We start from the raw sequence: 27,940 nt of genomic DNA on the forward strand, positions 1-27,940 counted from the left end.
ACTGGGACCGTTAATCTGCCAGGAAGGCGCTTACGCGTAACAGGATTTCCGTGCCGAGCAATCAAGCTTCAAGGCTGATCAAAGAAGATGCCAGTTGACAGAATCAACTACCATTTAACTGAATAAACGATAGGTGAAGCACTTTTTAAAAGTTCAGTTAAGTTGCCAATCAATCATTTCTATCCTGACACCCCCTTCTCAAAACACACACACACACACACACACATATACCCTGAAAACAACGATCTGTGTATGTCTGCCCATTCGACATCAAAGGAAACCGACTTCGGCAAGCAGTGAGGTAGCATGGGTTGTCAGCACCAGGTGCAAGGCAAGTATTGCGCCCCCTAACCAGTGAACCAGTAGCACACTTGAGTCCCTTCCACCAGTTCAGAATTTTGCACCCGGGGAAACCGCCCACAATATGCCACTGTCAGCGAGTACAAAAACTTTGATAAAAACTGGGTTACTATATTCAATAGCAATCTTTTTATTTATTATGTCCAATACCAGTCTTTTTTTTTTTTTTTTTTTTTTTTTTTTGGGTCTGTTCGATACATTTAAGAAAAGTTATATTTTATTTCAACAATAAAAACATTTATTTTATTTTGTATTGTGTCGGCAATACCCGCCTGGAAAAAATAAATTATTTGGCACCAAATATGTCACGTGATCAGAACGGTCATGTCTTTTGTACCCATTCACTGTCATCTGATATTTTGTCATCATTTGTAGATTTAATTTGTAACTAATTATTTTTACTTACTGTCATTTGTTTATTCAGTAATTCTTAATAAAAGATTAGAAATTTTTTTTTTTGTTAGGAATATGACTGCTTGTACCCCCACCACACACTTCTTGGGAAGTTGTGTTTAGCATTACAATTATCTTGGGTGCCATATAATATTTACACTGCCTTTATAAAAATGAAACTACTTTTATTGGCCACCTACATGTATATCAAAACAATCGATTCGATTGCACAAAATAGAAATAAAAAGGTCAGAACCGTGTTATCCTACATATCGGGATCCTATTTTAACACACACACACACACACACACATACAAACACACACACACACGCGTGCGATATTTGAGATAACTAGAAATTTTTATTAAAATATAACATTAAAACTAATCGATTTACCAAAATGAATGCCTGTGAATGACAGACTGACATTATCTCCCATTTCAGTTACATAAAATACATCGTACCAATCTTTTTTGTACCAGATACTGAGGGGCTAAATAAGGGGTGGGCTATCCATAGTCAACTAACAAGCAACAGTATAGGGTAACCAAGCTTACAAATGTCTTTATTGGATTTATTTTTCTGATTTACTTGGAAGGACGAGGGAGTATTGGGGGAAAGGGGAGGGGGGGGGGTTGGAATTACTCAGCCGCCCACCTTTACTTTTCGCCCAACAAGAACACTGCCGGGTTTTAACAGAATGCTGACATAATAAACATAAAATAATAATTATAATAATAAAATTAAATAAATAATATAAATTAAATAAAAATAATTAAAGAAATATAAAATAAATAATATAAATTTAAAAATAAAATAAAACATGATTAGCTGGATTGAAGGCAAACACTTAATTGTTTTCAACCCACTACCTCACTTATTTTGGCTTGATTTGTGTTATACTGATGCTAAAAATGTAAGCGTCTTAAAAAAATCCTGGGGAAAAGCTTGGTGTGTGCTGTACTATCTGGGAAAGAGCATATAAAAGGTTACTTGATGCTAATGAAAAATTTACCAGGTTTCCTCTAAGAAATGTTTGACATCCAATAGCTAATAATTAATAAATCAATGTGTTCTGATGGTGTCGTTAAACCATGGGTTGCTTGTTTAGAGGGCTTTCAATGACCATGTTATATATATATATATATATATATATATATATATATATATATATATATATATATATATGACACAAGCACAAAAATTAAAATGAATGAAACTGACAAATGAATGATAACATTGATCAATGAATGAGTAAAGAAGACATGTATGACTGCTCAACAGTAGTGTCTGCCCGAGCACTAGTTTGTAAGGTCTATCGTTTTGAACAGGTACAATGACAGGTGCGTACATGTATGGTCTATATATCCTGTGTTAACACATTTGCAGCTGCCTGTCTGGTACAGCAGAGAGTGCACCCAGTGCAATGTGGCCCTGTGTGAGCTATTCTGGTAGTTGGGAACAACCACACACTTCTGTCTAGATACCAAATCTTGGCACACATTTTGTGCCCTCTTGGCCAAGTACATTGCCTTTTGTTCATTCAGCAAATTCCGTACTAAATCTTCTGCTGTATAGTTTTATATGTACGTTTAATGCATTGTACATGTATGTAAGTATGCAAAGCCAATGCTTCTAGAATTTTTATAAAATCCACTAGCCATGGGAAGAGTGATTTTAAAAATGTACTAGCCATGATTAAACATTTACTAGCCATACTATAACTTTAAGTTAATACAATTTTACTAATAGTAACAATTGGATATGTCACCTAAAGATAGAGATAGAGCTTAAAATCACTAAGCTGTGGGGATGGGGGCAGGATAATCATATAAATTTACCAAATGGACTTAAATGTAGCATTTGACAACTTTTTTTCACTAGCTGTTGGGCATGGCAATAGTGGTTATTTCCTAGCCCAACACTGAATATCACTAGCCATGGGAGTCTGGCTACCATAATCTAGAAGTCCTGCAAGGCATTACACAAAGTTTAGGTTACATGTTCACCAAAGTCACTGCAATAAAATTTATATGGTGCTCATTATACATTTTAGATAAGTATAGCCAAAATAAGCATCAGTTAAGTAAAAGGTATGTCAATTATACTAAACCATGTCACCTCAAAACCAGTAAAATAGCATTTTAATATTTTTATTACAGAATTTAACACGTTAAAATTTCTTTTGTTTTTAAAATGACACCACTAGAGCACATTGATTTATTAATCATTAGCTATTGGATGTCAAACATTTGGTAATTTTGACATGTAGTCTTAGAGAGGAAACTCACTACATTTTACCATTAGTAACAAGAGGTCTTTTGTATCCACTGTCGCACATACAGGATAAAACATACCATAGCCTTTGATATATACTAGTCGTGGTGCACTGGCTGGAACGAAAAATAACCCAAAGGGTCCACCGACAGGGATCGATCCCAGACCGACTGCGCATCAGACGAGCACTGAACCACTGTGAAACAATGCAAACTCTATAAACTACATGTACGTGGCATCATTTTGTGTTTGTATATTCATGATGGCATTGTATTTACCGGCAGTACTGACCAAGTCATTATTTTGCAAACACCAGATTGTCAAATAATATTGTAAGTTACATAGTGCATGATAATTTTTGTTTAAAATTATATGATTCGCTCACTCTCTCTCTCTCTCTCTCTCTCTCTCTCTCTCTCTCTCCCCCCCCCCCCCCCCCCCGGGCCAGTTATGAGTGCCTGCTCGGATAATGAATAAAATAAATCTAGTCTCGGGAGTGCTGGGGAGCAAGAATGATAGCTCCCCTTAATTGGCAAGGTCTGCATAGATGATCCAGTATCTACCACTCAAAAAGAAACATACCAAATATTCCATTAAAAAATGTTGTGCTTGTATTCATTATTTATTGAAGCTTTAGAAATCTGTCTTATCACATCCAACATATCTGACTTAGTCGGTGACATCGAGCATGGGTTGAGTTCTTTCTCTGTTTTAACTATAGAAGGCATATTTTAAAGTAATTGTTTTCATTCAGTAGTGTGTGACAAATGAGATTTTGTATGCATGTCAACGGACTCTAGTCTTAACATCAGTGTGTGAAATTAACATTTTCTAACTGTCCCAGATAATAGTGGTTTGTTGTTTTATTTATTGTCTAGCTGGTTATGTACATTGCCAGCCCTGTTTTAGTTCCATCCATTCATCCATTGTTATGTTCTTGCTTATATTCAATTACGGTTCAAGCTCAGTGTTCTGGATACACACATCGGCTATCTGGGCTGTTTGTTAATCGTTAGTTGTTAGCTGAACATTAGTAAGAGAGAAGTTTGTATAGTGGCCTTACATCTACCCACAGAGTTGTTAAGACTCACTGTGGGATTGGGCCAGTATTGAGAAAGAAAGAAAGAAAGAAATGTTTTATTTAACGACGCACTCAACACATTTTGTTTACGGTTATATGGCGTCAGACATATGGTTATGGACCACACAGATTTTGAGAGGAATCCCGTTGTCGCCACTACATGGGCTACTCTTTCCGATTAGCAGCAAGGGATTTTTTATTTGCGCTTCCCACAGGCAGGATAGCACAAACCATGGCCTTTGTTGAACCAATTATGGACCACTGGTCGGTGCAAGTGGTTTACAGCTACCCATTGAGCCTTGCGGAGCACTCACACTCAGGGTTTGGAATCGGTATCTGGATTAAAAATCCCATGGCTCTTCTGGGATCCGAACCCAGTACCTACCAGCCTGTAGACCGATGGCCTAACCACGACGCCACCGAGGCCGGTCAGTATTGAGAAGTGAACCCAGTACCTACCAGCCTTAAAAGTCTGATGGCTTAACCACTATACCACCGAGGTCGGTTACAGAAAGGTGTAATCAAACCTGCTGGGGCCTGCTTTTCAGTGTTGAGTTTGTAATCTTAGTCACATTTACATTGTGTAAAGCACAGTAAGTCGCTCTGATAAAACAGTAGATGGGTTGTCGCATACCTGTATTGAGGTTAACGACCATGAGACATACCAGTGTCACACCTGTGAAGTTATGTTTTACAACAAGCCAGGCAGGTGTCAATGAAAACATTGTTATACAAGGTCACAATTCAGTGTGAAGAAAAAAAATGTGGGAACTAATAAATGTAATTCACTAATGTTATTAAATTGGTATTAAAATAAAACCATTAAGATATCCACTGTGTATATGTGTGGGAGGCTACCTTGGTACTACTGTACTAGAATTGCTGTCTCAGCAAAATATCCCCAGTGGCTTACATGGCCACCCACGATTATCAACATTTTTAACCTTTTTTTTTTTAACTTTTTTTCCTCGCCTCCTGCTCCTAATGTATGTATGCATTTTAAAGGGACTGTCCTGAGTTTGCTGCCATTGTATCATGTTTATGATCAACAGAAACCTTTGAATGATTAAATTACGTATTAAAGAGTTTTCATGTTTAGAATATCAATATACATGTGTATTTGAACACATGGACCGGCCTCGGTGGCGTCGTGGCAGGCTATCGGTCTACAGGCTGGTAGGTACTGGGTTCGGATCCCAGTTGAGGCATGGGATTTTTAATCCAGATACCGACTCCAAACCCTGAGTATGGGTAGGTGTAAACCACTTGCACCGACCAGTGATCCATAACTGGTTCAACAAAGACCATGGTTTGTGCTATCCTGCCTGTGGGAAGCGCAAATAAAAGATCCCTTGCTGCTAATCGGAATGTTGAGTGCGTCGTTAAATAAAACATTTCTTGTCATCATGTTTGTAGCCCAAACCAGATTTTACCTTCAAATAATTTATATTTTAGGCACAGTATTTATCACTTTTGACTTTGGTGTAATCTAAAGCCCTGGAGGTACCTCACCCATAACAATGTGTTACACATCCCATGAAACCTGCTCTAATATTCTTCTCCTCCCCATTGATTCATTGATGGTTTACACTTTTTTTTTCTTTACTTCAATCTTTTGATAATCATATGATATACTACTCAAAAGAATTTAAGGGTCAAAAATTTATAACCAAATAAGTTTCAGAGTGTATTAGATTGATGATGTAAAACTACACCAAAAATTTAATTTATTGTTCCATATTTACAAAAAAACCACAAATAAACGTCACTGTATACAAGAAAGTCACATGACATGCTGTCAAAGTTGAAGGTTGTCAAACATGGATTTTACACATTAGAACATTCATTTAATAGTGTGTGAATCCAACCCTGGCACGAATACACTCGACACATCATTGCCTCATGCTGTTGATCAGACGTCTGAAGAACTCTTGGGGAATGGCCTGCCACTCTGCCATAAGAAGTTGACCCAGATCATGAAGGTTGGCCGGAGGGGCATGGTTATCCTGAACTCTCCTGCCTAATTCATCCTAGGCGTGCTCTATTGGGGCCAAGTCAGGCAAATATGCTGGCCAATCCATCCTGGCGATACCTTGTTGTCTGAGAAAGTCCGTTACCACCCTGGCGCGGTTGGGTCTGGCATTGTCATCCTGCAGAACTGCCCCGCCGCCAATCTGCTGAAGGCCTGGGAGAACCAACGGCCGGATAATCTCATTCAGATAGCGGATTCCATTCAGATTGCCATCCACCACATAGAGGGGGGTCCTGTGGTGGATAGAGATGCCGCCCCACACCATGACGCTGCCACCACCGAACCGGTGACGTTGTCTAACGTTAACGTTAACGTCAACGTCAGCGAAGCGCTCCCCAGGACGTCTGTAGACACGAACCCGACCGTCGTTGAACTGGAGACTAAACCTGGACTCATCAGTGAACATCACTCGACCCCACTGAACACGTTGCCACCGCAGATGAAGTGTGCACCAGTGACGTCTGGCCATCCTGTGACGTGGTAGGAGTGGTGGTCGAACAGCCTGGCGACGGCAGCGTAGATTATTGGCTCTCAGACAATTGCGTATGGTTTGATCAGACACTCGAGTTCCAGTCACAGTCCGCAGATTGTCACGTAATCGGCGTGCAGTGGTTGTGCGTTGACGTAGAGCCATATTGGTGATGTAGCGGTCCTCTCTATTTGTAGTGCTTCGGGGTCTTCCCGAACATGGACGATTTCGATTAGAATTCGTTGCTTGGTACCGTTGCCACAGTCGGCCAACGACACTCTGACTGACACCAAGTCTCAGAGCAACATTTCTTTGCGTATTGCCATCCTGAAGCCAAGCAATAGCCCTTCCTCGATCTTCGATAGTCAGTTGAAGTCGTACCATTGTCGAATTTGGAGTGTGCACCGTACATGAACGCAAGCTCCAATTATACGGAAATTCAGCATTGGGAACATGGAATACACATGCAAAGCGTGCAAATGAAGCGCTTTGTGAAAAAGCAAGTTATGGGCACTTAGCAGACCTTTCGCTTTCGCCCTAATTTACGTGCAAATGTAAGCATGTTTTCGCCATTAGAACTAGTCGACAGTGTCAATGACAGTGGATTTTAATTCATTTATGGGTTGCTTAGACCCACTTTCGTCAAAATGGAACAATACCATGCGTGACATTATGGTCTAGCTAATATAATTGACATTCAGAAAATAATGTCGAAAATATCGTCTGACCCTTAAATTCTTTTGAGTAGTATATTTTGTCTTGCATCAAATAGACAATATCGCCCTCAAATCTAAAAAATTCATATACAGGGATCGATTTTGGCCTTGCCCTTGTTACTGGACGCGGTGCCCCGATAAATTGGACCGTGTCCACGGCCATAAGTAGCCGTGGTTGTCTTCCTTGTATGCCCTAGTGCCCTTCTCATGCCTGGTACCAACTAAATTGAACTTTGCAGCATTTGTCACTTGCCGTGTATTCGTCCATAAGAACAGAAATCCAAAGAAATTATTGCCGACTCTCAGACACACAATTTCGATGGGCGCAGCCATGTTGTTATTGTTTACAAGCCACAGATCCGAGAACCACGTAAAGACTGTTCTGCGCAGGGAACGTCATCTCTCACTCGCATCAGTGAAAACTTTACAGAAAGTGGCCTTGGTGCCTTACCCTTGAACGAAATGTTGCCCTTGGTGCCCTGCCCAGTGGCCTTGGTGCCCCCAAAATTTCCTCAAACCCAAAGCCAAAATGGCCTTGCCCCGAATTTTTTTTAATTCTACCCCTGCATATATATATATATATATATATATATATATTCTTTATTCCTCTTGTAGAGAGTTTGAACAGTACAGATTATCATACATACATAATACATAAAAGACAATGCACAATGATTAATGGATATTATATAGTACTTAATACAAAATACATGATACATAACATACAGTGGCATGGAAATAAATACATGGTGAGAGAATTACATGAAAAGGTTGTTGGTTGATCAGAATCACGCAATCATGCACATATAAATTCACTCGCCACCCTGCCTCTCTCTCTCTCTCTCTCTCTCTCTCTCTATCTCTCTCTCTCTCTCTCTCTCTCTCTCTCTCTCTCTCTCTCTCTCTCTCTCTTACACACACACACACACACCGCTATAAAGATCTGCACTTTTGCACTAGAACAGACAGTCATGACTGTACAGTATATTGGTCTTCATATTGTTAACATAATATATTTGCGTTATTTTATAAATGAAGTGTATGACAGTTTCACTATATAACATAGATGATTCATCATCAATATTTATTGGAGGTTTGCAGGACAGGAGTTTTGTAATAAAAATATTATCGGGGCAGTTATGTAATTCTACACTGAGGTCAATAGGACAGATATCAAGAAGCGTTATCCAAAATGTATTTCTGGTTGTTATTAAGTGTGAACAACTACTCATGACGTGTGTAAAAAGATCAGAATAGTTACTAGTACATAACGTACAAATACCTTGTACTGAGTTTGGCCTCCATGTAGCACATATATTTATCAAGTGATTTGCTTGCTCCTTTAGTGATGGATTTGACTGTGCAACTGACCAAGCTCTATGCACTTTTAAAGAAATTTGTAACTGCCAGTTAGTTTTGATATCAAATTCTAAAACATGTTTTCTTACAATTCTATTCCAAATATGCTTACTAGGGAATACTGATGTTAGAAAAAATTTGTTGAGGTGATGCTGTAGATTATATTTACGAAGAATTGTGTATATATCAGCTGCAAAGCCAATATTTGAACGAACACACTGATTTTTACAACTTAGTAGTCAAGTGATTGCTATTTTGTAAGCCAGAGTCCACACGGGGCATTGCAAAAGATGTCGTAAATAGTATAATTTGTTTCTATCTATATGTCCTTCAAGGGATATACTGCCAAGAAGTCCAAGACAAAAATCGGTTCGTGTTCTTTTAGGAAGACCCTGGATAATCTTTATTACAAATCTGTATGCTCTTTCTAACGCCAATAGTTCATTTGTATTTAAATTATTCCATAATTCACTACCATACAAGGCTTTTGATAGGCAATGAACTAGCTTGATGCTAGTTACAGGATTAATTCCACGGCAGTGACAACCAGCCTGAACTAGAGACATAGCGGTGGATTTTATAGTTTTGCAAGTCTCGAGTGTTCTGTCCCAATTACTTAAAGACCTTTGTAATTTAATACCAACATGTTTTATGGTTGTTGAACATGGCAGTTCCTTTCCATACAGAATAAGTTTTGTATCCGGATCCTTACAGAAGTCAACAACTTGTGTTTTAAAAACAGAGAATGTAAAACGCCATTTAGCGCTATATCGCTCACATATTAAAATCATAATTTGAATGTTACTTGGAGCAGGAGAAATAATAGAGCTGTCATCTGCTTGAGTTGGGCAAGAAACTAGATACAATCTAACTGTAGACCTTTGAACCATCAACTTGGCCTATTTCAATTCCTTATGACATCACTTTCTAATGACATCATTAGCTTTCCAGGTTTTATTTTCATTTAATCCCGGAAAAAGAATGTAATTAACCAATCACAATACAGAACACACTCGCCATCAGTTTACAATTTATAATTTTGCGTTTAGATCCATTTTTTACAATCTGTATGTGCTAGATCAGTGAAACATGATTTATAGTTGCACCTATGGATGATCATCACAATGCATATAAAATGTTTTTTAATTTTAATTAATGTTTTTTTAATTTAATTTTTGAAATGTTTATTCAGTTGAATAACTATGGATACATCTGTCGGCACCATTGAAAATGTTTATGGTACGTTTGTGAGAATGTACTAGTAATAGTAATTTATTTTTTTATTTTTTATTTTATTTTATTCTTTTTTGTAGGTGCACTCTGTCGGCGGCAATCACGATGTGAACAAGGTAGCTGTTACCCCGCCACGGGGGATTTGTTGATAGGTCGCGGTAAACAATTGAACGCTTCATCCACGTGTGGCATACACAGACCACAGAGATACTGTGTAGTGAGTTACCTGGAGAAGAAGACCAAGTGCTTTCAGTGTGACTCGAGACAGCCATGGCAGGCGCAGGTCTTCGAACAGAGTCATCGGATAGAAAACATTGTGTCGTCTTTCAAGGGCCGCAGGCACCGATGGTATCAGGCCGAGAACGGCAAGGAGAAAGTCTGTATTCAGTTGGACTTGGAGGCGGAGTTCCATTTCACTCATTTAATTATGACCTTCAAGACATTCAGGCCAAAGGCCATGCTTATCGAGAGGTCGTACGACTTCGGTAAGACGTGGAAGGTGTATAGGTACTTTGCTCAAAATTGTCGCAAGTCGTTTCCTGGCATAAGACGAGGACCAGTCCGGTCCTTGACCGATGTTATTTGTTCTCAGAGATACTCAGCAGAGACACCGTCGACAAATGGAGAGGTATGTTTATTATTGTCATGGCTGGGTGGATGGATGGGATGGGTGGATGGATGGGGTGGGGTGGATGGATGGGATGGGGTGGATGGGGGGGGTGGATGGATGGGTGGGTGGGTGGGTGGAAGGAAGGAAGGAAGGAAGGAAGGAAGGATGGATGGATGGATGGATGGATGGATGGATGGATGGATGGATGGAAGGAAGGAAGGATGGATGGATGGATGGACGGACATGTGAGGCACAAAACTTTCCCCATTTTAACCATTATTAGAACCCTACTGGTCAAATGGAGGGCACTGCATATACTATATAGTTACTAGGATGGTTGGGTTTTTTCACAAAGCTTTCAATTTGTTTTCGATAAAATGTGCTAGTCTTTAGCCATTATTAGAACTCTACTGGACAAACTGGCAGGTACTGTATACAGTTTTTTTCACAATGCCTCCAGATACTGAACTGAAATTATGTGTGTAGTTTTTTCATGTACTGTTACAGATAAAGTTTGACTTTAACGGCGATTTACCCATTTTTCACATTTATGACCCTTGAATTTGGAGATACAAAAATTTGTTAACTGGACTTTTTTTATTGTAATGCCTGAAAATAATGAGATTAAATTTTGTATCTATGCGTTAACATGTACAGTTACATATCAAGTTTTACTTTCATGGCCATTTACCAATTTTTTTACAGAGTTATGGCCCTTGAATTTAGAAGATAAGAAAATTAGTTGTGCCTAGTAGGGGGCATATATTGCTTTAGCAATACTCATAATGCTTGTTAAAGAGGTGTAAGTTATGTAAAGATCATTCCTGCATTTATTTTTAAATGGGTATTAAATCCCTGTACTTTTCAGTTTTTATTTCAAGCAGTTGGAATAATTCTTCGAGCCCATTGTTTCCTCTTTGCTTTTTCTTTTATTTTAAGATTTAATTTTTTATTGAAGGATAGATAGATAAAGTAAAAATTCCACTTCTACCTATATCTTCTTTATTTAACATTATAACTCTAAGTCCAAAATAAGGATTGAAGTGTCTGTTTTGTTTTGATCCTGGGTTTTTTTGTTTTAGTGTGTGGGGGGTGTTTTTTAAATTTATGAACAAAGGAACTTAACCAAATTTTTTATTTGTGAAAGTTAAAATGGTAACACAAGACCAAACTTTATTTTAGTTGTTAAAATTGAAAATGTGTCCCAGTAGTCTTTGCTGTGGGTGTAAAGTCAAAATCAAGAAATTTAAACTGGTTGGTATGTGTTTCAGGTTATTTTCCGAGTGCTGCCTCCTTTCATCCGAATCCGTGATCCTTACAGCGAACAAGTTCAAGATCTTCTCAAACTGACGAATCTCAGAGTGAACTTCACAGAACTGCACACATTAGGTACGGTTGTTAGGCTAGCATTCTCATATTCCCATAGTACTAAGTCATAGAACTTCACAGATTAGGTACGCTTGCTAGCAGTTTCATTTACGCTAGAAACTGTTTTCTGACAAGTTGACTTAATTCATTGGAAGGTCATGTATGGTAGCTGTCACTGAGTATATACAGGAAGCCAGATCATTAATATAAATAATGTTTTGTCATGTATGTACATGTCCATTGTAGTAAGTAGTATAGATAGGTATAGGTATTAGGTGTATATAGGGACATGTATATATTGTGATAGAGAGAAACAGTGTTCATTTACAAGCAAGGTGGTCATAATATACTTTTTACTTTTCCATTCTTATAGTGCAGAATATGTATATTATATATATTATATACATTTATAAGTACATGTCAGCTTATTTTTAGTACAGTGAAACCTCTGAAGACCAGACCCTCTGTAAATTGGAATTCCCTCAAAACCGGATGCTTTACAGAGTTCCTTTTTAAAAGCCAAGACAGAATTTAACATCTCTAAACCAGATCTCTTAAAATAGGACATTTGTTTTGGTCCCAAGGGTGTCCGGTTTAGAGGGGTTTCACTGTATACTCATGAATATTAGTTCACTGGTTAATAAATATATCTTAGTTGGTAGAGCACTTACATGTATCTGAGATTGGTCGATAGACTGAACCATATCGGTGAACCCATTGGGCGTTTTCGCAGTCAATGCCCCACAATTCATATATCAAAGGCCATGATAATTGATATGTGTTGTTCTGTCTGTGGAAAACTTCAATAAGAAAATGTTCCCTGATTAATTTTGCATAGGATACTAGTGATTTCCCTAGAAATTTGGCAAGGCATGGTAGACCAAACCCTTTTGGGGCATTTTCACCATTTTCGGGGCACTTGTTTTTCATTAAAAATACACAAAAATTAATTGAAATAAACATTAATGTAATTTATGTGATTGCTTTAATAAATGAATGGCAAAAGATATAAAAGGCATATTTTATTAATTAATAATACCTTTTTGGGTGTTTTATAAAGGCAATTGTACAATTAATTAGTGATAAAGGCTTGTTTAATCTCACGGCAGCATAGTGCTGATTACGGCAATATGGTGCTAGACTATTGAGGCATGGTGCTGCACAATTCTAAAACAAGTTAGGGAAAACAATAGATACTTTTATCAATGTTTCCCCATCCCATTTAAAAGCATGCATCAACAAGGCTGGAAATTAATTTTGTGAAATAGGAAGCAACATTTACTTTTCTGACTTTAACCTTGATGTAAAAGCTGGGAATTGAGAAGCAGTTCTAGACCACAGGTATTGCTATAAAGTCTGTAGCAGAAAGCAAAATCTACTGGTGAACCTGATTATCAGAGTGAGTGAATGAGTATTTTTAGCATGCCCATATACCACTACAGTTTCAGGCATGTCTGTCGCGGGCCAAGTCTATGGATAGTCAGTGGCTTGGTCCAGGACAGAATACTAAAGGACAATTTAGATTTTTAAACCAAAATTGGGACTAGGGACTTTAATAATATTTAAATTTGAAAGCGCAAGTCCAAAAATAAATAACAATATAACCCTGAATTGATTATCAGAAAGCATATCTTAATTTTGAGCAGCAGTTGTCTCGTGGTCACTGACAATTTCAAGTCTTCATTTAATTTACTTTCTCTCCTAAGCATGTGATTTATGGTTTGTATGATTGTGAAAACATGAATAATTGTCAACGACCTCTAAATTTCATTTTAATTATTTTAATGAAATTGTCTGAAAAAGGATATCTGAATGACTTTTATGCATCATGCTACAGCAAAACAACCCCCCCCCCCCCCCCCCCACCCCCCCCCACCCCAAAAAAAGAAGAAAAAAAGTTCAACATTGGCCATTGGTATGCAGTGTCTACTCATTTGTTAATTATGTTTGTGACTTTTTCCATGTTTATTTGCAGGTGACACTCAGCTGGACAGCCGTCCTGAGATAAAGGATAAATACTACTACGCTCTGTATGATATGACTGTTAGGGGGAGCTGCTCATGTTACGGACACGCCTCACGCTGTCTTCCCGTTTCAGGATACGAAAACAGACCCAATATGGTGTGTACACTCAAACCAGCTCACTGTTTAATGGTTAAAGTTTGTTCTGTTGTGTAACGAAAACAGACCCAATATAGTGTGTACATCAAACCAACTCAATGTTTAATGGTTAAAGTTTGTTCTGTTGTATAACGAAAACAGACCCAAAATAGTATGTACACGCAAACCAGCTCACTGTTTAATGGTTAACATTTGTTCTGTTTAATGGTTAACATTTGTTCTGTTATATAACGAAAACAGACCCAATATGGTGTGTACACGCAAACCAGCTCACTGTTTAATGGTTAAAGTTTGTTCTGTTGTATAACAAAAACAGACCCAATACAGTCAAATCCACTTAATTGGATGTCGGATTATTGAATATTTCGGATATTTGAATATGTTTGTCCTGCACGGAACCATTTGCCATTATGACAATACAAAATCCAACGGTTAATTGGATGTGTTTTTTAACGTGTTTTCGGATATTTGAATATAAAATTATCCTTGCCGAATGGCAATTGCACGTAAAACATAGGAAAGTTTGTGTTACTTGATGTGTTTTTTTTTAATTTATGATCGTACGTAATACCATACTATCGTACATGCAAAAATGAATACTTTTAATTTTATTTAATTTCATTGTTTAAAAAAAGGAAAAAGACTTACAACAAACTTGTTTTCTTGTTTCTTAAATTATTTCGGATGACTCGTTATTAATCAATACATTTCCTAATTACATCGTAATTAATCCATGAACTCTGAGATTCATCTCAAATGTGACCCAATGGCCGAGACAATGCAGGACAATCAAGGATCAAAGTCGGTCATTCCCACCTTGTTGGCGGCCATGTGCGTTTCGTAAGCAGGCATCCCTTAATCTCATGTCGGCCACTTTTGAAGCAGTGTATGTTTAATCCATAAATAAACACTTGTCAGATATTTTTCTCTATGAATTGTCGGTGACAGTAACAAACAAAAGCCGTTTGCTACTAGTGTTATTTTTAGCGGGATCTTTTGATCACGTGATTTTTCCTCTGCAGCTCACAATGTGAGGCCCCATTTGGGGTGACCGATTATGGTGATTATTGTTTAAATTGTTAAATGCCGACAAAAGGTAAGTTGTAGGAGATTTTCTTAGCAAGTTGGATTAATCATCTTTTGGCTATAAATATTGACAAGAACTCTTTTTTTTTCACAATGTCAACATGGCAAATAAACGGAAAGGAAACGATTTATCTTTGGCTCAGAAATACGACGAGATATGTGCCCAGTATCTAGCCAATGCTAACCCAGAACGAAAAAGACAGAGAACAGGAAAAGCAGCCAATGTGGAGAAGGCCTTATCAGAATGGTTTTCCGTCGCCAGACAAAAAGACATTCCAATATCGGGCCCAATATTAGCGTTTGTGTTTGTGTTTTTCCTTCTGTTACATTGAATAACGGCCTTTCACTTATTTGACTTTGGCCAGTCTAGTTTACCTGTCAAATCAGTTACAAATGCACACAGATAATAGTCAGATAGACGTCCTGGTAAAATACAGAACATGGAAATGACTACTTATTCAAGATTATATTGGGTGGTTGGGGTGGGGTCTTGTTGCACTTGATTTACAAATGTACAAAGAAGTTAATAATGGCCATTTAATTATCAAGAAGTTAATAACGGCCTTTTAATTATTTGACTGTGGCCAGTCTAATTGAGCTTCCGGTGGTTTTATCTGGGTCATTAGATGTTTAGTCACTTCTGCTTCTAGGCGTACAAACGGCATTAACTGTTGTCTCTTGTATTTATCAAGTTTATAGACAAACTTGATAATGGCAACAGAGTCACAATATGGAACTTGGAATCGGTATTTTATTAACACAAAATACTTACCGGTTTTTGACGAAAATTCCACATGTCATGAGGCCCAAATTGGGAGAATCGTAATTAGGGTTTGCATAAATCAACGAGGTCTTAATTGGGTATATCGTATGTCGAAACTGTACCTTCGGTTTATTGAATATGCCACTTATTTGAATATATTTTTGTTGCACGAGGCACATCCAAATAAGCGGATTTGACTGTATATTGTGTACACTCAAACCAGCTCATGCAAAGTCAAAATCATAGAGTGAAGTCATTCTCTCTCAAACTCTATAGAGGGAGACGTTTTTAACAGCAGGGAGACTTGAATTTTTAATCCAAAAATATAAAAGACGCGAAAAAAAGTTATCTTAATACAGGTGCAACTTTTACAATCTTTATTTTATTTTTTATTTTTTTATTTTTTACTGTCTTTACTGCTGATTGATGGATATATGCTCTATAGTTTTATAGTCAAACTCTCAGACACATCACACTTAATTATGATTTATGAATAGGTGTTCCTCAAGTTCTTCACCATTCATCCGTGATGTGTACATTGCAAGTGATGACTGTTTTTAAAAAGGCGACACACATTTCGCCTTACTGTGACTGGCACGGCGAAGTCAGGCTGGTCAGAGCGAAGTTTGGCCTCACTTCGCCAAGTCGCATGAGCCCTAATATAACATTTACAAGTTGATGCTGGGTGCGAACATTGCAAAGTTTATACCTACACAGGCTGCAAAACAAAACTGAACTTACGTTATTTCTTCCAAGAGTAAAAGTATTCTTGACATAGTAGTCATTTTTAAAGTTTGTTTTGTTTTGTTTTGTTTTGCTTGATTTAAAATTTACTTGCCAACTAGTAAACTAAGAGATTTTGCACTATGGTGCTTATATCGTTTGAATTTTTTTATTACTGTGATACATGTCATAGAAAGTAACCACGGATATGGCCCTTGAAAATATCCTACTAAGTTAAATAGAAACACAGATAATGAAGATATGTAAATTGTAATATGTTTATATCTAGGTTCACGGCAAGTGTGAATGCTCACATAACACCAAGGGCTTAAACTGTGAAATGTGTGAAGATTTCTATAATGATCTGCCATGGAGGCCAGCAAGGCAGAATGAACCTCATGTATGCAAAAGTAAGTTAATGAATCAAATGGATTGACCTTGAGGCTGTAGGCCTATGTAAATGCTTTTCCATGCTGTAAGTTTTTGTGAACAATAAACATAATAAGTATTATTATTTTTTTTTTTGGCCATTACATGCAGACTTAAAGTACAATGCACATAATATAGAGGTATTCGAATCATGCTAAGCATTTGAATATATTTGAATACATTCACATGGAAAGGAATGTGTGGGAAGTGGGAGGGATAGGATGGGTGATAAAGAAAATATATATTATAATAATATAATGACTTTTAGAAGCAGGTAAAAATACTTGCTGTTGGGTTTTTTTTATAGCTTAAGAAATACAAGTTCTATTCCTTTTAAAGGCCCATGCATACAGCTTACGAATTAATTTTGTACATAAGAGGATTTTGATTTAAAGCATCTCAGCTTTTACACATCTGTAAAACTAATTCTTAGAGCTAGGTTTTTGTTTTTTTCCCCTGAGGTTGTTTCACTTTGTATAATCAAGAAACATCTATCTATTTTCTGAATATAGTATGTCATTTTCTTATTCATTATGGGGTCACCTTGCCCATAGCCATATTAGCGCATTGCTAATTTTTGTACAAAGAGGCTACTACTTTCACTCATTGGCTAATGAAACATAGTTTGAATTATAAATCTCAAGGAAATTCTTTACATATCTCAAAATTTGTCTTGCATATCTGAAAATTAGCTTACATATCTGAAAATTGGCTTGCATATCTGAAAATTGGCTTGTATATCTTGAAATTGTCTTGCATATCTGAAAATTAGCTTACATATCTGAAAATTGGCTTGCATATCTGAAAATTGGCTTGCATATCTGAAAATTAATTACATAAGTGTGTCCAGTGTTTTACTTTTAATTCACATTCAAGGAACATCTGTTTATTTACTGCAACTTTCTGCAATTTGTTCTGTTTTCTCTTTTTCCAGAATGTAACTGCAACAACCACTCTAACAAGTGTCACTTTGACCCGTCTGTGTACGAGCTGACGGGGCGCATCAGTGGCGGCGTCTGCGATAACTGCCAGCACAACACGGAGGGCCGCAACTGTCAGGACTGTAAACGATTCTTCTACCAGTCGCCAAACAGGGACATCCGTGACCCAGAAGTCTGCCAACGTAATTAGCCATTTTAATCATTAAAGGAATTGTGTTACCATCATAATTATCAGTTTTAATAATTAAAGTAACTGTTTGAGTTAATTAGCAGTTTTAATAGTTAAAGTAACTGTTTGAGTTAATTAGCAGTTTTAATAGTTAAAATAACTGTTTGAGTTAATTATCAGTTTTAATAGTTAAAGTAACTGTTTGAGTTACCATTGTAATTAGCAGTTTTAATCATTAAAGGAACTGTCCAAATTAAACCTTGATTAGCAGTTGTAATAATTAAAGGAACTGTCCGAATTAAACCATATTTAGCAGTTTTAATAATTAAAGGAACAGTCCGAATTAAACCATATTTAGCAGTTTTAATAATTAAAGGAACTGTCCGAATTAAACCATAATTATCAGTTTTAATAATTAAAGGAACTGTCCGAATTAAACCATATTTAGCAGTTTTAATAATTAAAGGAACAGTCCGAATTAAACCATATTTAGCAGTTTTAATAATTAAAGGAACTGTCCGAATTAAACCATATTTAGCAGTTTTAATAATTAAAGGAACAGTCCGAATTAAACCATATTTAGCAGTTTTAATAATTAAAGGAACTGTCCGAATTAAACCATATTTAGCAGTTTTAATAATTAAAGGAACAGTCCGAATTAAACCATATTTAGCAGTTTTAATAATTAAAGGAACTATCCGAATTAAACCATATTTAGCAGTTTTAATAATTAAAGGAACAGTCCGAATTAAACCATATTTAGCAGTTTTAATAATTAAAGGAACTATCCGAATTAAACCATATTTAGCAGTTTTAATAATTAAAGGAACAGTCCGAATTAAACCATATTTAGCAGTTGTAATAATTAAAGGAACTGTCCGAATTAAACCATTATTAGCATTTTTAATCACCCAAGGAACCATCGGAGTTAAACCATAATTAGCCATTTTAAGAAAGGAACTGAATTATTATTATAATTAGCAATTTTAGTAATTAAAGGGTCTATCTGAACTTGTAGACATTTGTAACATATTTTTTGTGTATGCACCATCTAAAAATATATTTTTGAAAAGGGGTGATTTTCTTTTTATTATTAACATTATTATTATCTTTATTAATATGATGATAATCTTAATAATATGAGGGGAACATGAAATATATTATTTATTATTATGTTGCAGCGTGTGACTGCGATCCTGCTGGTTCGCTGCGGAATGGAGAATGTGAGGGGCGGACAGATCCGGTGTACGGAACAGAAGCTGGCAGATGTCGCTGTAAACAGTTTGTGAAGGGAAGTCGCTGTGACCTGTGTATTGACAACTACTGGAACCTGAGGGACGAAAACCCCGAAGGCTGTGAAGGTATCAATGTTTTTTCTCTATTCCAAACCACTGACTCACGAAATAGCACCACATTGTACCTCAAATTACATTGATTAACTTAATTATGTCATTTTAAATACTACTGCAAAATGATGTTATTTTAAATACTACTGCAGTAGTGTTCACTGTTTGTTTTTGTTTTTTTAACTGAAGTTATTTGTAAACATTTCATCAAATTTTAAGTTTCATAGACATTTGTTTGGATTATCATTACATTTGCATTAAAGTCTAGTTTCAACCAGTGAAAATGGAAGGAAGGAAATGTTTTATTTAATGACATGCTCAACACATTTTATTTACGGTTATATGGCGTTGGACATATGGTGGAGGACCACACAGATATTGAGGGAGGAAACCCGCTGTCGCCACTTCATGGCCTACTCTTTTCGATTAGCAGCAAAGGATATTTTATATGCACCATCCCACAGACAGGATAGCACATACCATGGCCTTTGATATACCAGTCGTTGTGCACTGGTTGGAGCGAGAAATAGCCCAGTGGGCCCACGGACGGGGATAGATACCAAACCGACCGCGTACCACTGGGCTACGTCTCGCCTCCATTGAAAATGCCTGATGTGCAATCCTTTTGATTCTTTTTTGGTCAATAAAATATCTCAAAACAAAACAAAATGGATACTAAGTGTGGTTAATCTACAAACTTGTAACACATTTGGATTAACTTAAACAATAGAGTAAAACAAGAGTTTGTGACATTGAAATGGGAAATGTCGTTAAATAATAGACTAGAGCTCATCTTCATAACTGTTACTTCTCAGAGGTATGTGCATTTTAATTAATGAAAACAATGCATTCCATTGTATTGGAAACACTAGGATGACCAAAAACAAATTGGATGTATGGAAATGTATAATGCAAACAACAAAACCTAAGTAATCTCTGATTTCGGTTATCAAAAACGGCTCTAATAGTGTAAAATATGCTGTACTGGTAGTGTTTAAAAACTGGGATCTGTGACTTTAATTCTTTGTATTTGTTTCCAGCATGTAGCTGTGATCATCTGGGTACTATCGGTGACCTTGGTTGTGACCAGCAGACCGGCTTGTGTCGCTGCAAGCGATTTGTCACTGGAAATAACTGTGATAGGTGTTATGTGAGTATTTTTCACTGGAAATAACTGTGATAGGTGTTATGTGAGTATTTGTATTGTGTATTGTGTTCTTTAAATGATTTGTCACAGGAAATAACTAATAGATGTAATTAAGAGTATTTCTGTACTTATTAAAAAAAAGATTTTGTGTTCAATGTGTACTTTGTATCACATTCTGTAAATAATTTCGAATTAAATGTGATAGTTGTTTATATATTTATTTTATATTGCTATCGGACAGTGAATGTATTATAAGTGGTGGAGTGATTGTATACTCATAAAATTATTTATAGTAAAAATTATAGCAATATTTCTGGTGTGAGGGGCAACTCGGTCTGCTGTGACTATTTGCTAATCATAAAAGTAGCATATCTAACTTGTAAGGGGGTGGGGGGTGCATTTTGCTTGTTTCCCCAATCACCCATTGTAAAATGACATGGAGAGCTTATTATGTTATCAGCATTGGTTCTCGCTTGCGTGAGCATACAACAGGGTATTTTACAGATGGACGAAGGTTGGAGGTCTGAATCCAAATTTAAAAGCATTTTCAGCATTTCTGGGGGCCTTTTTATCAGGATAAAATAGCAATCCACTGAGCCAGCAAATCTTGGGTTACTTTTTGAAAAGACTTGATGATTCTCTGAAATTCTAGACACATCCTTGAAATATACATGGAACCGTGATCTTAAATATATTTTATTTTAATCATCTCCCCATATGATATCCTAAATTTTACTTTCTTTTGTTGCAGCCTGGATATTACGGTTTGAGTGCGGGTCCCTATGGTTGTGATGCCTGTGACTGTGATATAGGTGGCGCTCTGAGTGAGTCATGTGACCAAAGGACGGGTCAGTGTACATGCAGGCCACACATCAGTGGACGTCACTGTAGACAAGTACAGCCGGGATACTTCTATGCTAATCTCGACTATTACCTGTACGAAGCAGAGTTTGGCCGTGGCATTGGGGTAAGCTGTTTATTCATGCATTTATTATCATTATAAATCATAATAAATGTTCAACATGTATAGTCTATTTTAAATAAAAATGCAACAGTACAGCATATTATAAGAATGACACAATACCAAATATTATAACAATGACATATGTAATAGAGAGAGGAATAGAGAGAGCAAGTTAGTTAGTTAGAGAGAGAGAGAGAGAGATAGAGAGAGAGAGAGAGAGAGGGAGAGGGAGGGGGGAGGGGGAGGGGGAGGGAGGGAGGGAATAGACAATTTTATATGGATGTCAATTCTTCAAAGGAAATTTATTAATATTGTTTCTGTACTAAAGTGACTACACTTGTTAATTACCATTGTCATATTATTTATAAAATAACTTAATAAGTAACATTATTAATCATATATTAAAGCTCAAAACAATTAGTATTATATTTGCACTGGTTCATTATTTTTGAAAATAGGAGACTCTTTTGAATAAAAAGTGTGCAGCTATATCTACTGAATATAGTGAGGTGTATAATTGTAAGCATAAGGCGTTGGTATCAGATTTCAACTTCTTAAATTGTAAATAAAATCAAATTAGCATGACTAATTTTTATTGTTTATCAGAATGCTCGTGTGTATATCCGAGAGCCATTTGCCGATGGTCCGTCATACTGGACTGGTCCTGGATACATGCAGGTCATGGAAGGGGACAGCATCGAGTTCACAGTAGATAACATCATGTTTCCCACGTTCTACGATGTCGTCATCCGGTATGACCCTAGGGTAAGTTATTACAATGTAATATTATCACAGGGTTCGACCGTACGAATTTGTTACCTGCTGCAATTTTGAAGTGTGTTTTGCCATCGACAAAATGCTTACCTATAGCAATTTTAAGTCTGCCTATGGCAATTTTAAACCAGTGACATTTGCAACGAATATAGACTGATGGCAATAATTTTTATTCATTGGCAAACAAATTGGCATCGGTAAAGTCCTTGACATACAGCAATTGATATCGTAACTATAGCAATTTATATCACAATTATGGCAATTGTTAAGTTTAAGGTATAGTCTGCCATATTGATTAATCAGGGCCAGGACGTAGCTCAGTAGTAAAGTGCTCACCTGATGCGAGATCAGTCTAGGATCGATCCTCATTGGTGGGCCCATTGGGCTATTTCTCATTTCAGCCAGTGTACCACTAATGGTATATCAAAGGTCATGGTATGTGCTATCCTGTCTGTGGGATGGTGCATATAAAAGATCACTTGCTACTAATGGAGCACTGTAGCAAATTTCGTCTCTAAGACTATGTCAAAATTACTAAATGTTTAACATCCAATAGCCATTAATTAATAAATCAATGTGCTCTAGTGGTGTTGTTAAACAAACCAAACTTTAACTTTTTATGGATTAATTAGTGTTTTGAGAGGTCTTAATATTATTTTTAAACTACTGGTACAGCTGTTTTCAACAGTAGACTTTAATGTGGATAGTACTCATAAATATTTTAGATAATACTGTGAATTTAGAAATTAAAACTATCATAAAATTTCTGTTTTAAATAGTCAACAGGACATTTAAAAGGTAAGTTGATACAACTTAAAGAATTTTTGTTGTTGTTTTCAAGCATGGGTTATCCTGTTCTGGAACAGCTATAATTATATCTTGATTTTTTTCTCAAGGTTGTGTTACTTTTTTATTGTTTAATAATAATAAAACAAAATTCCAGGTTCATTATTATTCTATCTTCAGGGGATAATATTTCATAATCTTAGGTAACATAAGTGGGTTCATACAAGTGTTACCTAGGTAACCCATTGTTAGTTGTAAACATGAATGTTCCAAATGTAATTTAAATGAAACATATTTGCAGCAAGGTGATATTTTTCAATTTGGCTATAGTGCTGCACATCTTTTGTCCAGAACATTTTTTGAAAACGTCAGTGCACCTGAAGTTTGCAGCTTTTAATTTAATAAGTAATGTTCACTACATTGGCAGTCCTCTTAATTTTTTAGTTTCATAAGCAGCACGCAAACAGAATGACAGTCAGTGTGAAATATTGTGCCCTGCAACTTGTCAGTTGAACATTTTTGTTTTGTCACCAAATTGCTTTCTGTGGAAATATTTTTTTATAGTTTTATTTAAGTACAATTTTACATGGAAAATATTTTATCTTTTTCTTCTTTTAGTTTAAAAAGATTTGTCATTGTGTAATTGAAGTGATGAGACTTATGTTGAAGTTTTATACAATATTACAGTTACTAGTAATTGCGTATTTTGGGGTTGGTCATCTTTTCAGTATTACACATTGTAATATACATTTGTATGTTTCCAAATAATACTGATTAGTGCCAAGTTACCTTGAGACCAGGTCTGGTGCTTATAAAACTAAAAGCTAGACTTGAGACTCTAATAGAGTCTGAGACACTAATGTCATGGCAGCGCCATACAAATTGTATGTGTGTGATGTCATTAGAGATTGAGTCTGGACTCTTATAAAATAGTTTTATAAGCATTGGCCCAGTCTCACATGTTATTCCAATATTAGTGGTATATTTTGAGTGATAAACTCCTGTTTGCTGTATGTAATTCCAGAATTTAATAAAACACGTCTTTTTTTTCTTGTTTGCTTAGCCAGGGGCCTAGCTTGGGATTTTCAGGTGGTACACATTTTTTTTTGGCGAGCAAGTACATAGAACATACACGCATTTACATCATATATTTTAAATAAAATAAAAAAAGTGTAATCTCTAGTGGTAGGCAGCTGCATACCTGCGTATATGGAAGCTAGGTCCCACCAGTCCTCAAAATTCACGGTGGCAATTGGCAATGCCGTTATAAAAGCTATCGCAGAATTGATTTGCAACAGCAAATTGCCATCGCAAATCTGAGAATAGTGAAAAGTCTGTAGGCATTTTTCTCTGAACTCTGTCCAATTTCACTTACAGATCCCAGAAAAAAGCATCTATAACCTAGTGTGGTTCAATTTTTCCTCAATTAAGATAAATCGATTTATTCCAGTATAGAAGCGTACTAAAGTAGAGTTGTGATGTCATCGTTTAGCAGATTATTACTGCAGTGCATGGATCGTAGATGAATAATTTTGACAGGATTAATCTTTTCTTTAAAATTGCCACTGTAGTGCTGTTGCAAAATTGATTTGCGACAGCACTAAACTGCCATAGCAAACTTGTCTGAATTTCAAGGGCTGCCCCTCTGAGTCATATTTGTGTGTTCTAATAATTTTTTGAATACAGTAAGTTGAAAAAATCTATGACATCATTTTGATTATGTCCAGATGAACGAGGCATGGGACGATGTGAGAGTGACTGTCATTCGACCGGACACTGTCGATCCCAACGGTCTCTGTGCTGGAATTGACCCACAGGATGATCACAAGACAACATCTATTCAGCCAGGTGAATGTTTTATCATTGTGGTAGAGAATAACTACATACATTGAACTAATAATTAGGTATACAATTTATAAAGTCCAACCTGTGTTAAAATAACACCAAAGTGACCCACAAGAATTTGTGACTGTTATACATCAATAAATTAAAATAAAAAAACATTTACTTAAAACATAAATTATTAAACAATGATTAGAAAATTTGCTAGAGTTTTATAAAACAAATGTGCTTTTTTTTTTTTGTGTGACTAACCTTTATGATGGCGGTGGCAGCAACTTGCCATTTCCCTTTGCAAGCTTCTAGATCCTTGTTGCCATAATATAATGTTAATCTGTGTATGAACACACTGGAAACAAGATACTATGAGTTGTAAAATTAGCCCCATGACTTTGTGTTAAAATGGCTTCCTTGCCTCATGTCTGTGTGTCTCTGATGACGTGTTTTACACTGACGTCATGTATTTAATATTACCATATTTAATTCATAACAAGTACTATATACTACTATAAACATTAGAGTGCCATCAAATTTTGCATTAAAAATTTAACGTTTAAAGTTTCACCTATAGATAATTTCTTTTCAACATTACCTGTCCTCAACAAGTGCACCCCCCCCCCCCCCACCACACACACACACACAAATGGTCTGGTCCGAACATCCCAACAGCCAATGGGATGGCCTAAAATTCTCTTCTACTGTTTTTCTCCATTTTCTCATTTCCTATACTTATGTCCTAGATCAGTGAAACTTGATTTATGGCCGTACCTTCAAATGTTCATCACAGTGCACCACAATTGTTTATCGTAGGCAAAACATTGAATACCATGGAATTCTTGTGTTTTTTTGTCACTAACAAGGTTAATGAAGATCGTTACTATATGTTTTCAGGTTCGCGTTACTCGCTGGTCTCCAAACCATCTTGCCTGGAGAGCCGGAAGAGGTACACAATAAGAATTGATTTCAACAGATACAAGACCGGAACACACACACCGGACGCCACCATGTATGTCGATTCGGTAAGGTCAACATTCATTTTCTAATTCAATGTTTTAAAATCCAGTCACACTTGTTGATAGAGATATTCTGTAGAAGCTGATACAAATGACTGTTGTTAAAAAAAAGCCTTGTGACTTTGATTGAAAACATACTTTTAGAAAATAACCATATGGAGTTTTTAGATTTGTGGGTGTTATTGTCTATTTGATCCTGCAAATGTCATTTTTGACCGAAGGCGTTGGCCTTGAATCGTCAACTTCACCTGTTCCACTTTCTAATGACGTCATTAGCTTTCCGGGTGTTATTTTCTATTTAATCCTGGAAAAAAGAACGTAATTAACCAATCACAATACAGAACACACTCGCCATCAGTTTACAATATTGCATAAATTTGCCAACTTAATAGGCCCTCTCTTACATACATACAGTTTAATAATATTAGCAACAGTTACATTGTTATAATATAATAGTAATGTACTATTTGTTTCAATAAAACTAATTGTCCAGCAATATTGTTAATAAGTGGATGTTACCAGTACTTAAATATCAGTCAAAATGTTATTGTATGTGCACTAAATTATGGCTATTTTGGGATAGTATTTTCAGCAATAGCATGTTGAATAATATAAACAATTACAAATAGTGCATATCATGTATAGCTTATCGAAATGTATTGCTTGAACAATCTCTGTAACCAATTAATTGAGTAAGTATAGCTTAAATGAAAACAAACTTGACATTGATTTAATATACTAAATTTGTAGATAAATTTTTTATGTACATACATGTATACGTTTCTATTATAATTATGTGGTTGTCGCCATTAGTATTGTATGTATATAGGAGAGGTCCCGGTGAGTTGGAAATATTTAGCGCATTCCTTTTGTTGTTTTATGTTATAAAATGTTTTCAGTTTTAAAAATGCAGTAATGATTGCTTTTGTACATTCCAGATACTGCTTGTTCCATCCACTGATTACATTCCAATTTTCCAAGGACCTGGACTGCCGGAGTATTACAAAAACGATTTCTTGCGACATCGCTGTAAAGAGATGCAGTTCTCCTCCATTCAGATGGATCTGTCCGAACTGTGCAAGAAACACATCTTCAGCATATCCTCCGTTATGCACAATGGGGCTATAGGTTAGTGTGACAAGTGCATTTGTTTTTAAAGAGATGAAAACATCAGGTTTTTCCAGCATTCCAGATTTTAGTTTTAAAAGAGGGTCTGGATATAGCTCAGTCTGTAGAGTGTTCATTTGAAGTGTTTGGGGGGGGTGGAATTTAGCTCAATCAGTTGAGAGCTCGCTTGAGGTGCTTGCGTCGCAGGATCGAACCACCTCCGTGGATTCATTAAACTGATTGGGGTTTTTTTCTCGTTCCAACCAGTGCACCACAACTGGACAAAGGTTGTGATATGTGCTTTCCTGTCTGTAGGGAAGTGCATATAAAAGATCCCTTGCTGCATTAGAAAAAATGTAGTGTGCTTCCTCTGATGACTGTGTCAGAATTACCAAATGTTTGACATCCAATTACCTGATGATTGATTACTCGATGTGCTCCAGTGGTGTCGTTAAATAAAACAACTTTTTGAAGTGTTTTGTTGTAGTATCAAGCCCGTTCCGTGGACCAATTGAAAATCCCCCCCCCCCCCCATCCTAACCAGTGAACCATGACTAGTATATCAGTGGCCATGGTATGTGCTGTTGCAAAAAAGTGCAGATGAAAGATGCTGCTAATGAAAATTTAATGTCTTTCCTTAAGACCATATATCAAAATTACCAAATGTTTGACACCCAATAGCTGATGATTAGTAAATTAATGTGTTCTAGTGTGGTCTTTAAAGAAAACAAATTTTAACTTTGATGAAAAATTTAGTTTTCTAGATTTTGTTTGTTCAATTTTACTAATTGTATATGAAGTAGCTAATGTGAATCTTAGATGGAAAGCTGTATGA

The 27,940-nt window shown here is 36.3% G+C and overlaps 1 protein-coding gene across 2 annotated transcripts in view; it reads left to right on the forward strand.

Moving 5' to 3' along the window:
- LOC121369047 (laminin subunit beta-1-like) overlaps positions 1-27,940 on the forward strand; it is an 80,176-nt gene that overhangs the window by 27,013 nt on the left and 25,223 nt on the right. The window contains exons 3-14 of one of the 2 annotated variants that reach the window (XM_041493866.1): positions 10,000-10,547; positions 11,801-11,918; positions 13,873-14,018; positions 16,880-17,000; positions 17,954-18,142; positions 19,311-19,490; positions 20,516-20,625; positions 21,374-21,589; positions 22,193-22,351; positions 24,874-24,994; positions 25,877-26,004; positions 26,937-27,126. In XM_041493866.1, coding sequence (XP_041349800.1) covers positions 10,000-10,547; positions 11,801-11,918; positions 13,873-14,018; positions 16,880-17,000; positions 17,954-18,142; positions 19,311-19,490; positions 20,516-20,625; positions 21,374-21,589; positions 22,193-22,351; positions 24,874-24,994; positions 25,877-26,004; positions 26,937-27,126 — 2,226 coding nt within the window. Of the gene's footprint in view, positions 1-9,999; positions 10,548-11,800; positions 11,919-13,872; positions 14,019-14,254; positions 14,269-16,879; positions 17,001-17,953; positions 18,143-19,310; positions 19,491-20,515; positions 20,626-21,373; positions 21,590-22,192; positions 22,352-24,873; positions 24,995-25,876; positions 26,005-26,936; positions 27,127-27,940 lie in introns of those variants that run through there. The other variant, XM_041493867.1, reaches the window with a different exon arrangement.

The sequence above is a fragment of the Gigantopelta aegis genome, chromosome 3 (genome assembly GCF_016097555.1).
Source record: "Gigantopelta aegis isolate Gae_Host chromosome 3, Gae_host_genome, whole genome shotgun sequence".
In the NCBI taxonomy this organism is placed as follows: Eukaryota; Metazoa; Mollusca; class Gastropoda; order Neomphalida; family Peltospiridae; genus Gigantopelta; species Gigantopelta aegis.